General features: G+C 38.3%; 1 protein-coding gene across 3 annotated transcripts in view; it reads left to right on the top strand.

Moving 5' to 3' along the window:
* MAP3K7CL (MAP3K7 C-terminal like) overlaps window positions 1–14,041 on the top strand; it is a 31,757-nt gene that overhangs the window by 14,990 nt on the left and 2,726 nt on the right. For all 3 annotated transcript variants that reach the window (XM_027887087.1, XM_027887088.1, XM_027887086.1), the window contains one exon: window positions 6,136–6,251. In XM_027887087.1, coding sequence (XP_027742888.1) covers window positions 6,136–6,251 — 116 coding nt within the window. The remainder of the gene's footprint in view (window positions 1–6,135; window positions 6,252–14,041) is intronic.

Raw genomic sequence — 14,041 nt, forward strand, 5'->3', positions numbered from 1 at the left:
AAAAAAAAAAAAAAAAAAAAAAAAAAAAAAAAAAAAAAAAAAAAAAAAAAAAAAAAAAAAAAAAAAAAAAAAAAAAAAAAAAAAAAAAAAAAAAAAAAAAAAAAAAAAAAAAAAAAAAAAAAAAAAAAAAAAAAAAAAAAAAAAAAAAAAAAAAAAAAAAAAAAAAAAAAAAAAAAGGTAGTAACTTTCCAGGTTTCAAACATACAAAGGAAAATTTTGAAACCTGTTTTAAAAACAAACAAACAAACAAAAAAAAGCCAAAATTAGCTGGTCTTCAGGGTGGATCTTGAAAGCAGCTTGAATGCTATGTAAGTTCACTGAGTCACTTGGAATTCTGTGCATGCAGGCAGCAGACCACAGCCTGAGTACCCAGCAATTTGCACCTCTTGTTTTAGGTTTCAAGCCCTCGTCCTCCTATGTTAGGCCCTGGCAGACAGCTTGGCTATTTGAGCAGAATTACCTAGTGTTCCCACTTTTCCTCACACAATTCTACCATACCTGCCCCCCTCTCACCACTATCTGATGGCAGGGAAAAGTTCACTGCAGCCCCCTCAAGGCAGGGTAACAAACCCTGCTGTCCAAGCACCAGCACTGGTTCTGCAGAGATAGAGGTAGGATTGACTGGAGAGAAGGTCTTTCTAGGAGGCTCAGCAAAGAGCTAATTCTTTGTAAGGACTCTCACTAAAGGACGGTCCTAGTTACAGCTTCTTTCTGAAGAATAAAAATGATCAGTCTGTGTCTTCTGATATACTAGGTAGGTTCAGACTAGAAATGTTTTATTTTCAAATTGCCAGTGTGAATGTTACATTTTTCTACTGCACTGAGAGGAACACACTCCAATAAGCAATTTGTAAGGAAATAACTCAACTACTATCTTTTTTTTTTTTTAACCTAAATCAAAATTGGTTTGTGGTAAACTAGACACAAAAGCCCTACATACGAGAACAGAGCAGTTTAAGCTGTATGTAGGTGTCTTTCGCAGCTTTATTGTTAAAAAAAAAGAAACTATGAAGAAGTTCCTGCTAAATTATCACTGAAATAAAACTCATATTAATAAACCTCTTTCTTTTGTTTGCAGTATTGGAAATTATTCTCTTCTCACTTATGAGCAATAGTTTGAATGAGAATAAAACACATGCTAATTTGGGCTTTTGTTATTTCCCCCAGCTGTGTGTGAGTCGAGTGGTGGGTAGTGCAGTGAGGGCTACACTTGTCACTTTGTCACTTGGAAACTTTATCCTTTTCCTTGTGTAAAAGCTGGACTGGTCCTTGGAAGGCACTTCCTTGATTATCCATAGAGTGGGTGGTGGCCCCTCTGACAGACACTCTGCTATGGGTTGTCTGCTATATTTAGACCCCTACATCAGCATCTAAGGCCTTGTTGTTCAGGTCACTGAATGCAGAGGAAACTATCTAGAGTTAAGTACCTGCATTGCTATGCCCTGTGTGTTGCCTGTCCTGTTCCAGCACTTCCTGTGACTTGCTCAGTTCATCTCCTGTTCTCCCTCAAAGTCTTTATTTCAGGTGGGAAATTGATCCTGAAGAGGGAAGAACACAAGTCGCATATGGATGCACAGGGTGTTCTGTAATTCTTTATCATTCAAGGCCAGGTTGGATGGGGCTCTGAGAGAAACCTGGTCTAGTGGAAGGTATCCCTGACCATGGCAGGGGATTTGGAACAAGGTGATCTTTAAGGTCTCTTCCAGCCCCAAACCATTCTATGATTCTGTGATGTCTTCTCATGAAATTGTGAGCTTGAGAGGGATTTATGTCATATTTTGTATTTTTGTACTACAAATCTGTGGAGATTATTGTAGTTAAATAAAACAAAATTGCTGCAACAGAGAAAAAGCTCCAAGCATTTATAATATCAGCTTTCTAAGCCACAGGATAGTTTTTCATGCTTTAGTGGCAAATGCCTGTACAAAAGAAGCAATGAAAATGTTATGAAAGAGACAGTTTGTTGTGCATGATATAAGCATTTAGCAGAAACCTTGTTTACTCTAAAACTTTAATTGGTTCTACTGAATGCCAAGATTCTTGTTAGACACATAAAATTATTTTAGAAAGCTTAAAAGTATACTGCGTTTTTAAAGAGGATGATGTATTTTTTTAATATTTATTAATATTTTTAATATTAATTTCTGTAAGAATTCCTAGAGTTCTGGGGTACTCTAAAATTAGATATGAACTTGAAAAATTTCCTGTAATGCTGCTATAATAACTATGGTCTTAGGTTATGTAAGACATGGATGTTCACAAAGCCAGAACACCATCCTGAAGTTAGAAAATGTCTTAGCAAGGGAGAGCAAAAGTCTCAATTGCTCTTATCCAGTTGACCTGAACTGTTTGGAGGAAAAAGAGCTGCTTACATTCATGGTAAAACTAGACTAGGCAAGATATATCCTGAAACAAGTATCTGAAACTGGTCAAAGAGTTCCAGTTGCACAACAAAAAGTAGCTGCAAAGTGCTACTTTTTCAGGGAATAATGTGGTTTCTTCCATCATGGAAGAGTACACAAGGCTGTATAATGAACACGCAAAATATTGGCACTGAACTTTCCAGTTTTCCACAAGAGTTTAGCTGAAAGTTACCAAATTTACAAAAAGCGAGATACCACTCTTTACTTAGACCAGTGGTAAATAGTGCTTTCTAGACAAGTTAACATGAGCTGGCAAAGCTGCCTGATACAATTTTCTCTTGAAACGTCAACATTTTCAGGAGAAAGTTTTAATTTTCTTTTTCACAGTTGAGTCAAAAAGGAAATGCAAACAAACTATGGTGAATTACAATGGTCCCATAGACCATTTCTCAGTAATACAGTGAGTTATTCAACCAAGATAAAATCAGACCTTGTTGAAAATCAGGCATAATAGGATAGACCACTAGCATAACTTAGAGCTGTAGCTTTTGTAATAGCTTTGTGAGCAAAATCAGAGATCCTGCATGTGCATTATCTTGCCAGCACTGAGAAATGAGGGTGGATGACGCTGAAGCCTGAAATAAACAGGATTAAAAGTAGCAACTGTTGCCACTAAATGTAACTTTCTTTGGCAGTGATGTTTTTTGACTTGTCTAGCAGGTATGGTTTTATGTGTATTAATTTATGGACAGGCCAGGTACTACATGAAGTATCAAGCTTGGGCTGTCCTAAGAGGAAATAAATGTATAGCTGATTGCTTCTGAGTGAAAAATGTACACACTGCAAATTGAACTTTATTCATGCCTATTGTAATTAGTTACCTGGATAAAATAGCAAACTCTCACCAAAAAAATGGTACACAGACTTTATGGAGTGCCATCAGAGTAGCATCTGCAACACTGTCCATGGTCTGGTCCCTTGCATTCAAAAAGGTCATTCCAGGTGGAATGGAGACTTGCATCTCTCCTTTTCTCATGTGATTGCAACAGAGGCATTTGTTAAATAATGAATGCATTGGCCAGTTTAATATCCTGCTGGCCAGAAATTACTTGTGGACATCTATCACCAAATGCTATCACCAAAACCTTTCTTAGAAATTTCCAAATTGCAAAAGAACAAGGCAAGTTGTCCAGTTCTGGCTGCCCCATCCCTGGAAGTGTTCAATTCCAGGTTGGACAGTGCTTGAGGCAACCTGGTCTAGTGGAAGGTGTCCCTGCCCATGTCAGGGGTTTGGAACTGAATGATCTTTAAGGTTCCTTCCAACCCAAACCATTCTATTATATGATTCAATTATATGATTCTATCTAGTCATATGAAAACAGAATCAAATCTATGTTTTAAAGAAAAATACACTAAAAAAAGTTCTTTACATAGTCTTTAATGCAATCAGACATGATTGAAAATAATTGCATGAACAGAACATTAGTAAACCGATTGTATTTTTTGTTGTAAGTTTATTTTAAGTGCTAAAATATCAGTGTAAGAAAAAATGTCACTGAAGAGGACAGTGGTAAGAAGGGGGTTGAAAATCAGCAACTGGTTCTAAGTGAAACTTAGATACTAAGTTTCAGCATGACTAGATAATTTTTAGCTCTCTATATATATCTTTTGAGTGGGAAGCTGGAATATAGAAACTGAATACTGTTTAATTTTTAAACTATTTAAACCAGCTAGATTAGCAGAAACTAAGTTGGAAGCAAATCCAAGGTGATTTTTTTGTTGGTTTGGTTTGGTTTGATTTTCTTTTGAAGTATCACTGTTTGGGGACTTTCCCTTTGGTGCTGTTCAGAATTTTTTTATTGTGACGCATTTGTTGATGGCTGATCTCTGGCAGATACCAGAGATGCTACTTTGGCTCATCCTTGAATTCTTGGATTAGAGCACTGAGACTTCTATATTCTGTCTTGTTAAATTTATGCTTATTATTTGGGTGGCTGTATGAATGGTGCTATTGCTCATCCACATTGAAATGCAATTAAAAGCCCTTTCCCTAGGGATTAGATTCATCAAGGAATGGGCTGCCCTTTCCCTGGGAACCAAAAATCTTCAAAATCAGAGAGAATGTCCTGTGAAACAATTCTGCTGCAGCTTTTTTGCATTCAGAACATGGGAAATGAGTGTCTGTGTTAAAATTTCCATGAGGAATCACATACTATCTACAAGTACTCTCAAGATCCATACATTACTTACATCTGTGCATTGGGTTACATCTGAACCAACTTACCCTGTCTCTGGATAAAAGTGGTTTTAACCTTTGTCTCTGAATTTTAAGTTTAATTTTCCAGTTTAGATTTAAAAAAAAGGGTTAGAAGATCATAAATAGGAAAAGTCTAATGACTTTTGGTTTTGTTTTCCTAATAAAATGTCATTAAAGGAATACTATGCTACAGAGAAGAGTCAAAGTAGGACAGCAAGAAATGTAAAATAATCTACTAATATTGTGAAAGGCGTTTGGATGCTCTTTAACTGGGCAGTAAGGGAACTATTTTAAGTGTTTCCTTTTGCTTCAAACAGGTGGCTCAAGCATGCTATTTGGAGTTCATTTACAGTCAACAGATTCATGGCTAATAACTTAGAAGTACTTCCTGAAAGTGTTATAGCCAAAATGTGATAAGCCTGAAGCCTGAATTAAGCAGCTTTCTTTTTAAGGAACAAAAAGTACCTACATTTAACCAAAAATGTCTTTTCAAGATCTCACCTGAAATTCACATGAGGAGTTCTAGGATTGAGTGGGTATATTTGCCATATTTATTACATTCAGTGTGCATTAGAAAAACATTAAAGTTTTGCAGCAATGATATTGGTACTTAGGATAGGAGATATAATGCTTTTGTCTTCAATGTGTCTCTTTTTTAACCTGATTTTTCTTTTTTTTTTTAATTACCATCATCCTTCTGCGCTCCATCTCACCTGTGCTTTACAGGAAAATGTAAACCACTTTGCAAATAAGCTGATTTAACCCTCATAATCATTGTACTAAGTAAACATATCCCCTTCTTCTACAGGAAATAGAGATGCAGAGAAATGGTATTGTCTTGAGCAAGCTGTTTACAGCCTGAGATATTGCTGGGATAGAACCCATCATGAAGTCCTGGCTGCACTGGAGTCAGCAGTGTAACTCCTGTTGAGTCCAGCAGAATCAACCCCAGTGTTCCAATTCACAGCCCTCTCCCATTTAGGAATAAACTGGAATAAGCATTGTATTGAGTATTGCAAAGAGTATTTAGTCTGTGTCTTTTCATGTGTTTTGTTCTCTTCTTGCAGAACTGGGGAATAAGAGCTTGTTTGCACTCAGATTCTCCTTCTGCCCAGAGCTGTAGTTTCTGCAGTGAAAAGACCTCATGTGTGTTATGGGTCTGAGCAATGCATCAACCTTAGCATTCATGTCTCACTGTAGCTGAAAAAGAGGGATGTAAGGGATGTAATCTCTCTTTAACTGATCTTTAGGAATACTTTGCAAAACTGGCAAGGAGAGTTCTGAAAATTCTTACAAGGTTTGGAGGTTTACGTGTATTCTTTTGCAGGGAAGTGGGCTCGTTTGGGGGTTTCTTCCTTCCATGAAAGGCCATCACTAGGAATAGTTGGCAATATCCTACAGTTAAGGGGGGAAAATTCTCACAGGAATTAAGATAAATATTGGATCTTTCAAAATATGCATTTTTAAACTAATATTTCATCCCAAAACAGTGTATTTTTTTTCTTTTTGTTAAAGCCTCTGCCTCCTTGCAACGAGTCTAAGGAATCTATGCAGGTGTATAAACAGCACTGCAAAATAGCAGAAGAGTACCATGAAGTCAAGAAAGAAATTGCTCTGCTGGAAGAAAGAAAGTAAGTAAATTTCCCAAAGGATTTACTGTTGTATAATCTCCTTGTAAAATCCTGTTTTAAACGTGAGGTTTTCACATAATGTTTTCCGACCTTATATACATATATACTTACATATGTATATACTTATATACACACACACCTTATAATTGTGACCTTCCAGTACATGAAAGGAACCTATAAGAAAAGTGGAGAGAGACTATTTACAAGAGATAGCAAAAGGGAGAATGGCTTTAAACTGACAGAGGCCAAGGTTTGGATATTAGGAGGATGAGATATTAGGAAGAAATTTTTCCGTGTGGGGGCGATGAGGCGCTGGCACAGGTTGCCCCATCCCTGGAAGTGTTTGAGGTCAGGTTGGATGGGGCTCTGAACAAGCTGGTTTTGTGGAAGGTGTCCCTGCACGTGGCAGGGGGATTGTTACTGGATGATTTTGGGGTCCCTTCCAACCCAAACCATTCTATCATTCGTATGACTCTGTGATTCTATACCAGACCTCTGCCTGACAGTCACAGTACAAATAGGCCATTGCTCCATAGGATCAACTGGACTCACTAAGAGCTGTCACAGTTCCAGACCCTCACCAAAGTGTATGCCCCTTAAAACCTTCACTGACAGCCCCCAGGTCACATAACAATCCAGTTCAACTGGTGCAAATCTCCTTTTTGATGTTAGGGAATTTTTTTTTTTTAAATTTTACTTTATACGTCTTCATGACCAATGTAACAGATCCTCAGTAAGGCTTAGAGTGCTTGACAATACTGGTAGATGTGTTTTTGTGAGTTGCACTGTTTCTGTACACATTGGCATTTTAGGTGTTTGTATCCAAAGTGCATAAGCTGGAGACTTTTTTTCATGTCTGTGGCCTGTACACACAGCCCTGTCATCCTTTGCATGGCTGTTAGATGGCAAAGTGCACGCTGTGGCTCTCAGTCCATCTCCACAAGAAACCTAAAAAAGTAATTCAGAGAGGGGAAAGAGGGTGAGTAGTGAAATCCCTACCCAGCTGACCCAGCTGAAGTTCAGCCACGTTTGCATCCATGGGAATCTTTAGCTGCAGAATCAAGCTAATGGGAGGGAAATTACTGAAAACCTGTGTTCTTACAAGATAGCCAAAGAACTCCCTGAATCCAAACTATGCAGGGTAAGAAAGTGAGATGTGTTTGTGGGGGTTGATGGCTACAGTCACAATATAGTTACATTTGGCTTAAAGTGTCAGAGCTGCTTGAGGTTTCCCACTACAAATCCTCTTCCACTGAAGGATCTGTGTGGCACTCAGGTTCTGACAAACTGGCACAAAAGAGAAGAAAAAATAGCCAGAGGAGAATAACACTACATTGTCCCTGCATGGAAAAAAAGGCATGAAAATGCAGTGTTTGGATTTGATTCATCATTCCTGATGAACCTGATCAATCAAATGTAATTGGTACATTTGGAAAGATGAGGAAAAGATAATTAATTCAAATAATTTTGCAATGATTTGTCAAATATGGTTGTCTAATATAAGCCACTTACATATGTATTTAGTAATCAAGTGAATTCAGTGGAAACCCATGTGACTTTTTCTATTCTGAAAATCCAAATAGAATGTAAAATATTAAATGGTCATTTAAGTGCTTGACTTTATATCTATAAACCCAAAAGGTGGCCTTAGATCATTTGGATCATTTGGATTTTAGAGTCTACTGATAAAAATCCATTATTATTACTGACACATCCTGGAATCAGTTATGGCTATTGATGAAGTATGCTTGAAGCCTCTATAAACTAGACATTCATATTATTATTATTATTATTATAACTATAGACATTTATATTATTATTTTTGCACTTTCTTAAATGAAAAATATATCCTGTTTGAATGCCATCTTTTAACCTATGGAGTCTGTGGTACTAGCTGAATTAGAAATACTTAGCTTCTTGACAATGGCAGGTACATGCACAAAATTGTTTACCAGAGCTCACAGCTGTCCTAATCAACTTCTGAGCCCAGGTGTCAGCCTCTCTGCAGTGATTACTCTGAATCAATTCATGGGCTTCAGGCTGGAATTTTTCTTCATTCCACCAGTGGATGACAACAACGAAACAATGCCAGGATGTTTCCACCACTGCTACCTCTGCTGAACCTGTTCTGTGGATTCCATGCCCCAGTAAACACATGTTAAGAATGGCTGAATAAGGCAACAAATGGAATTATTTTACTGTGATTCTTATGTGCCTTCTAATTACATATTTGTGGCCTTGTGTTCACATGCTGTATAGCTGTGAAATGCCTAAACATGACAAATATCAGTGCAGCACCTTTCGCCACTGCCCATGTCTCTTAATCTGAAGACGTGGTCCTAGATCACCGGGATCAAAGACGTGCAATTTCCTACAGATTGGTGCACTGGTTGCTTGATTTTGAGCTTTAACAAGCTGCAAGTGCCAACTGAATTTTTTTTTTCTCCAAATGTAAACAGTTTATAACTTCCCCTCCAGGTAGATTCTCTATTTTGTAGTATTTTGGAGCAGGTCTCATGAGACCGACTTTCCCAGCTGGGGTAATATTCCTTTCTGTAGCAGAAAGGAATGTTTTTACTTTCTGTTTTAATAAACCTTCCAGAAACTAACTGGGACCTCTTCACTGCATGAAGTTTGGTTAAAATTGGAAGGGGGATTAGAAAGTTATTAGGACACATACACTTTTACACACATGTAGGCTTACAAACCTGAGCACACTTATGTAGTTATATACACCTAATTATTGCAGCATTTCAGTACCTGAAGGGAGCCTACAAGAAAGATGGAGAGAGGTTATTTACAAGGGCATGTAGAGATAGGACAAGAGAGAATAGCTTTGAACTGACAGAGGATAGGTTTAGATTAGATAGCAGGAAGAAGTTCTTCCTTTCTGAGGGTATTGAAGCACTGGCACTGGTTGCCCAGAGAAGCTGTGGTTGCCCCATCACTGGAAGAGTTGAGCGTGACATTCTTAGAATGGATGCTTTGACTTTTTAGAAAAGTCTGATGAGATGGACAAGCTTGGAACCTCAAAAGTAGTTCTGATCAAATTGAAAAGATGGCATTTGGAGCTTTCTGAAATTTGCCCTTGTTGTGGGTGTCTTTATCTTCTACCTTTGAATTTAAAACTGGAAAATGGAAATAAAGATCCACAACTGCCTAATGCACCTGTTATCTATTGTCTATTCCACTGAAATACTACTTTGATAAAATGTACAATGATCGAGTTTCATCCCTTTTAATGGGAACAAACAGCTTTATAATGTTGTTCAGTGTTCGTTTTTCCCAAATGCAACCACAATTTCTGTTGGATGATACCCTTGCCAGTGCTCCCATCTTCGCTGCACAGATAACTCAGCTGTGTAATTACAATGGCAAGTCACACCTCGCAGTTTCTGCATTGGTGGTGCCTGCTGATAGAACACTGTGCACACAGAATACTGAAGGCTATGACTGACAGGAGAAAAAAAAAAAAAAAAAGAAAATGGATGGAGCAAATATTTTCTATATGTTGGTAAGGTAACGTTAAGTTAAGCTGGCATAAATATCTATAGCAGTGTCAGACCTTCTTAGTACAAAAAAAAAAAAAAAAGTAATTAAGTTCATTCTACTTTAAACAATATTTGTTCCAGCCTTCAAGCCTCAGTGTCACCTTTATACGTGAAAGAATATATGCAGGTATATTTCTAAAGGAGGTATCTTTAAGAAATAGAAAGTTGAAAAACATCGTTTTAAAATAGTCAAAAATATTTAATCTTTTACAACTTTTCAAAGGCTTAGCTTGACTTTTCTCTCACTGAATTGTGAGCATCAGGTATGGCCAAAGTATCAAAAGTCATTGATGTGAGGAGGATTGCTTTTCATCAAGGCAAGAACAGAACTTATTTGCCCTTTCTCTTGTATGCAGTGTAGATGGTGTAAGAATGTATTAGGCTGGGAGTGGGAGAGAAGATGACAACTATTTCACAGGAAGATGGGAAATGTGTGAGGGAAAAAGAGGCTGCAGTTTCAAAAAAGGGAAAATAAAAGGACAAAAGCAAATAAGAAGGGTAAAAGAAGTTACTCAAGAAGAAGACCAAAAAAGGAAGTAAGAAATTGAAAGAATTTAAAAGAAGACTGAGTAGATTTTTTTTTTTTTTGCTAATATAGTCATAGCTTTGTTTGCTCTCTTCACTCCAACTCTTCCCATTTATGCCAGGAATATGTAGTACAAGGGAAAAAAATCACTGTGGAATGGGAGACACGATTGAAAATAAAGAAAAGGGTGTGGAAGCGAGAGCACACCACATTTAGGGCGCAGAATGTAATTTAATTTATGTTCCAGAAACACACATGTATTTCCATAACAGATGTTTTGGGGTATCTAAGTTTGGGTGAAAGGGGTGGGATGGTTGGTTATTTTGAGCACTTGTTATATTGCTATTACTAGATAATGACCCTGGATTATGTAGTTAAATATTAGAGTTGCCATGGTTGCTAGCTGTGTCTTATATTCTTAGCACTGGCTGGTTATCGCTTTTTCCTCCCCCAGACAATTCTAATATAACTCTCCAGAAAATATCATTTGATCACCACCTGGTTTAGGATCACTCCTTTTCTTTGCCACGGGTATGACTTCTTTTCTCCTTTTGCACATGTCACAGTAGACATAGAATCATAGAATCATTAAGGTTGGAAAAGACCTTTAGGATCATCAAGTCCAGCCATCAACCCAGCACCACCACCACGTTCGCCATTAAACTACGTCCTCAAGTGCCACATCTACATGTTTTTTAAACACCTCCAGGGATGGTGACTGCACCACTTCCCTGGGCAGCCCATTCCATAGCTTGACAACCCTTTCCAGAAGAAGTTTTTCCTAATAATGTGGGAAGTGAAGACGATCTTATGGCCACCAGAACACAGACACGTATTAGCTGTGAAGAAATGTGTGATGCCACAGATGATCCTAAATACATTATTCACAACTGGGGAAAGACAAACCTGACTCTTTGTACTCTGGAAGCTGTTTTCCTTGTGTCCCATCCATCTCTAAATATACTCATCTCCAGACAGATTTATCTGCTTAGTCTGTCACTTTTCTTGGTATTTATTCATTGTGAATATTAGTGTTAAGGAGCTCTGTTGTCTGCATGGTCAGTCATTAAGGCCAAGAGAAATAATTTCCCTAAGACCATGCTGTGTTTGTCTCCTGCTCTGGCATGGCTTGTGGTTTATGATTCAAATCACATTAATGTTCCCTTCCCTCACAAATCCCTCACCAAAAAAGAACACTTAGAGTGTACCTTACAGATTGTCTCAAAGCTTTGAGTACCTCAGCACCAGTTTAGAAAATACCTTATCAATACTGTTAATATTTAAACTTGAGGTAGCCATTAACAGAAAACACAGATTACACAGTGCTAGACCTATTTATTAAGCATCTGTAACAAAGGCTACATGGTGCAAGAGCTTAGTGTGGTGTTCTTTAACCTCTGGAAGCTAAGTTCAAATCCTGGATTAGATCAGAAGCAAATGTTACTGTCCTCATCCTTTTGTGAGCTTCATAAGCTACACCATTCATAACATTTAGCAATTCCCTGGTACTCTAATTTTAGATCTGTGGCAAGCTGACAGTATTTGCCTGAAACACCTCCCTACCCTGTAAACAGGTGTTGATCCTGATGGGAAGGGAATAAGCAGGTTCTGCTGACTCAGAAGTGAGCAATTTTACTACAGAATCACAGAATAGGCTGAGTTGGAAGGGACCCACAAGGATCCTCCAGTCCTGGTCCTACACAGGACCATTCCCAAGAGTCACACCATGTGCCTGAGAGTATCGTCCAAACGTTTCTTGAACACTGTCAGGCTTGGTGCTATGACCACTTCCTGGGGAGCCTGTTCAGTGCCCAGCCACCCTCTGGGTGAAGAAACTCTTTCTAATATCCAGCCTGTAGCATTTATCGACTTCCAGCACAATCTCATGGGTGGTCAATCAATAACACAGACGTGCAGCTGTACACACAAGTAGCTACATAAGTAGCTACTTGACAGTTTACTGGAAATTAGTTATTTGGACAGCTGTTTGCCTCCAATGTACTGGGAGACAACTGGAGAGACCATCCCAAACAGAAAATACAGGAACGAAGGCTGAATTGCTCTTTTCTGCCCAGACAGTGCTACTGGATCACAGAATGAGTGCAAGGAAACTGCTTTCTGTGAGGGAGGTTCTAGAGTACAGCAATATTTTTATTTTAGCACATTTATAGCTTAATAGCAAAGGTAAATCCCTGGGGGGGAAATAGTTACCCGTTTTGCTTGAATATTACTAAAGAGCAGCATGAATGCCATGCCTCCACAAAGTCTCATCAAATCAGGACTGACATTCATTGATTGAGTTGTCCGAGTTTGCACATTGTCTGTCTGTGCCACTCCTGGCTCAAGTCCAAATAGAGTAGTTAGTACCATTCTTTTTCAAGTACTAAAAGTCACCGCAGAAAAGATTTGCCTGCTTTGAAGATGCTGATTACTTGTTAGTGTGTTCACTGCATCTCTCTTTAAGAATCTCATAAGTGTACAAAAGTAAGGAAGAATGATTCTGAATCCATTTCTTTGGACACTTCTGTTTTAACAGTCTGTAATTTGAAAGAGCTTAATTTAATCCTTCAGTCCAGCACTGCATCAGAGAATAACTGGGAAGAAATATTGCTGACACTCTCTCTTGGTCTCCAGAAACAAAAATCTTCCAGAGGAAGCCCTTGAGAGACTGAAGTGATAAAAGACTTGTAAAACCTCATTGTCCCTAAATGTATTTTTCACTTTCTAAAATACTTCTCCATGGCCTCTGTCCCATCAATAAGAGCTGTCTAGCAAAATCATCTTGGCCCCTTTGAAAACTGGTGGATCTCGCATGGCCCAGCCAAAGAGAAACAAACCTGTTAATGGCTTGCTGCTTTTCAAAGTTTTACCACTATGTTGTGTCGGATGTAAACAGAATTTTGCTGAGCTAAAATATGCTCTTGATGTTTTCTCTCAAGGGCCTGACTGGATACACCTTTCACCTGGTGAAAGGAAAGAGGCTTTGCTGCAGCATAGCTGCTCTGCGTTACCTCAACGGTATAAAACAAAGCCAGCATATTTAAAAGCTATAGGAGGATGCCTCTATATTGCCTCTTTGGGATGATTTAAAATCTCTGTAATGGCTGCTAACTCTTTTTTATTATTATTTTTTCAATGGGAAGCATAGCTGGGAGAAATGGCTGCGCCAAGAGTCTCTTCTAACTTTGTGACTCCTTGAACTGCAGTAACTGCGGCTGTAAACCACGGGCAAACTCTGCTATCACTGAAAGCTGCAGTAAAGACAGAGGAAGGTCAAATTGATCCTAAAAGCAGCCTAGACAGAAGTGTTTTTCAAAACCCAGGTGCTTTTGCTGCTGTAAGTGGTAGCTTTGCAGCTACAAGTAACGTAAACGATCAGCAAATACAGAAATGTTATCTTTTCGTTAATACTCTGACCTGTGGGAATAGAATTACAGATCTGTAGGAATTTCCTGTCTGAAAGCACAGGTCCAGCCTGACAAGAGGGCTCCTTTAAGGACTGCAGCAAAAGCTACCCACTTCGAAGGTACTAACATCTTCCCACTGATGACCTACAAGCACTGTTTTGATATGACTGAGAAATAAAGTCACAGGGCTATGAACCGTTAAAGATTAACTAATCTCTGAGATAGAATGATCAAAAGAACTAAGAACCTTTTAGAAGAGACTTCCTGTAGCAAGGGTGAATTTTTGACTTAAAGGGAAAAAAACCT

This window comes from Empidonax traillii, unplaced genomic scaffold (genome assembly GCF_003031625.1).
Source record: "Empidonax traillii isolate 1590-97213 ecotype Southwest subspecies unplaced genomic scaffold, ASM303162v1 scaffold203:size1130161, whole genome shotgun sequence".
NCBI lineage: Eukaryota > Metazoa > Chordata > Aves > Passeriformes > Tyrannidae > Empidonax > Empidonax traillii.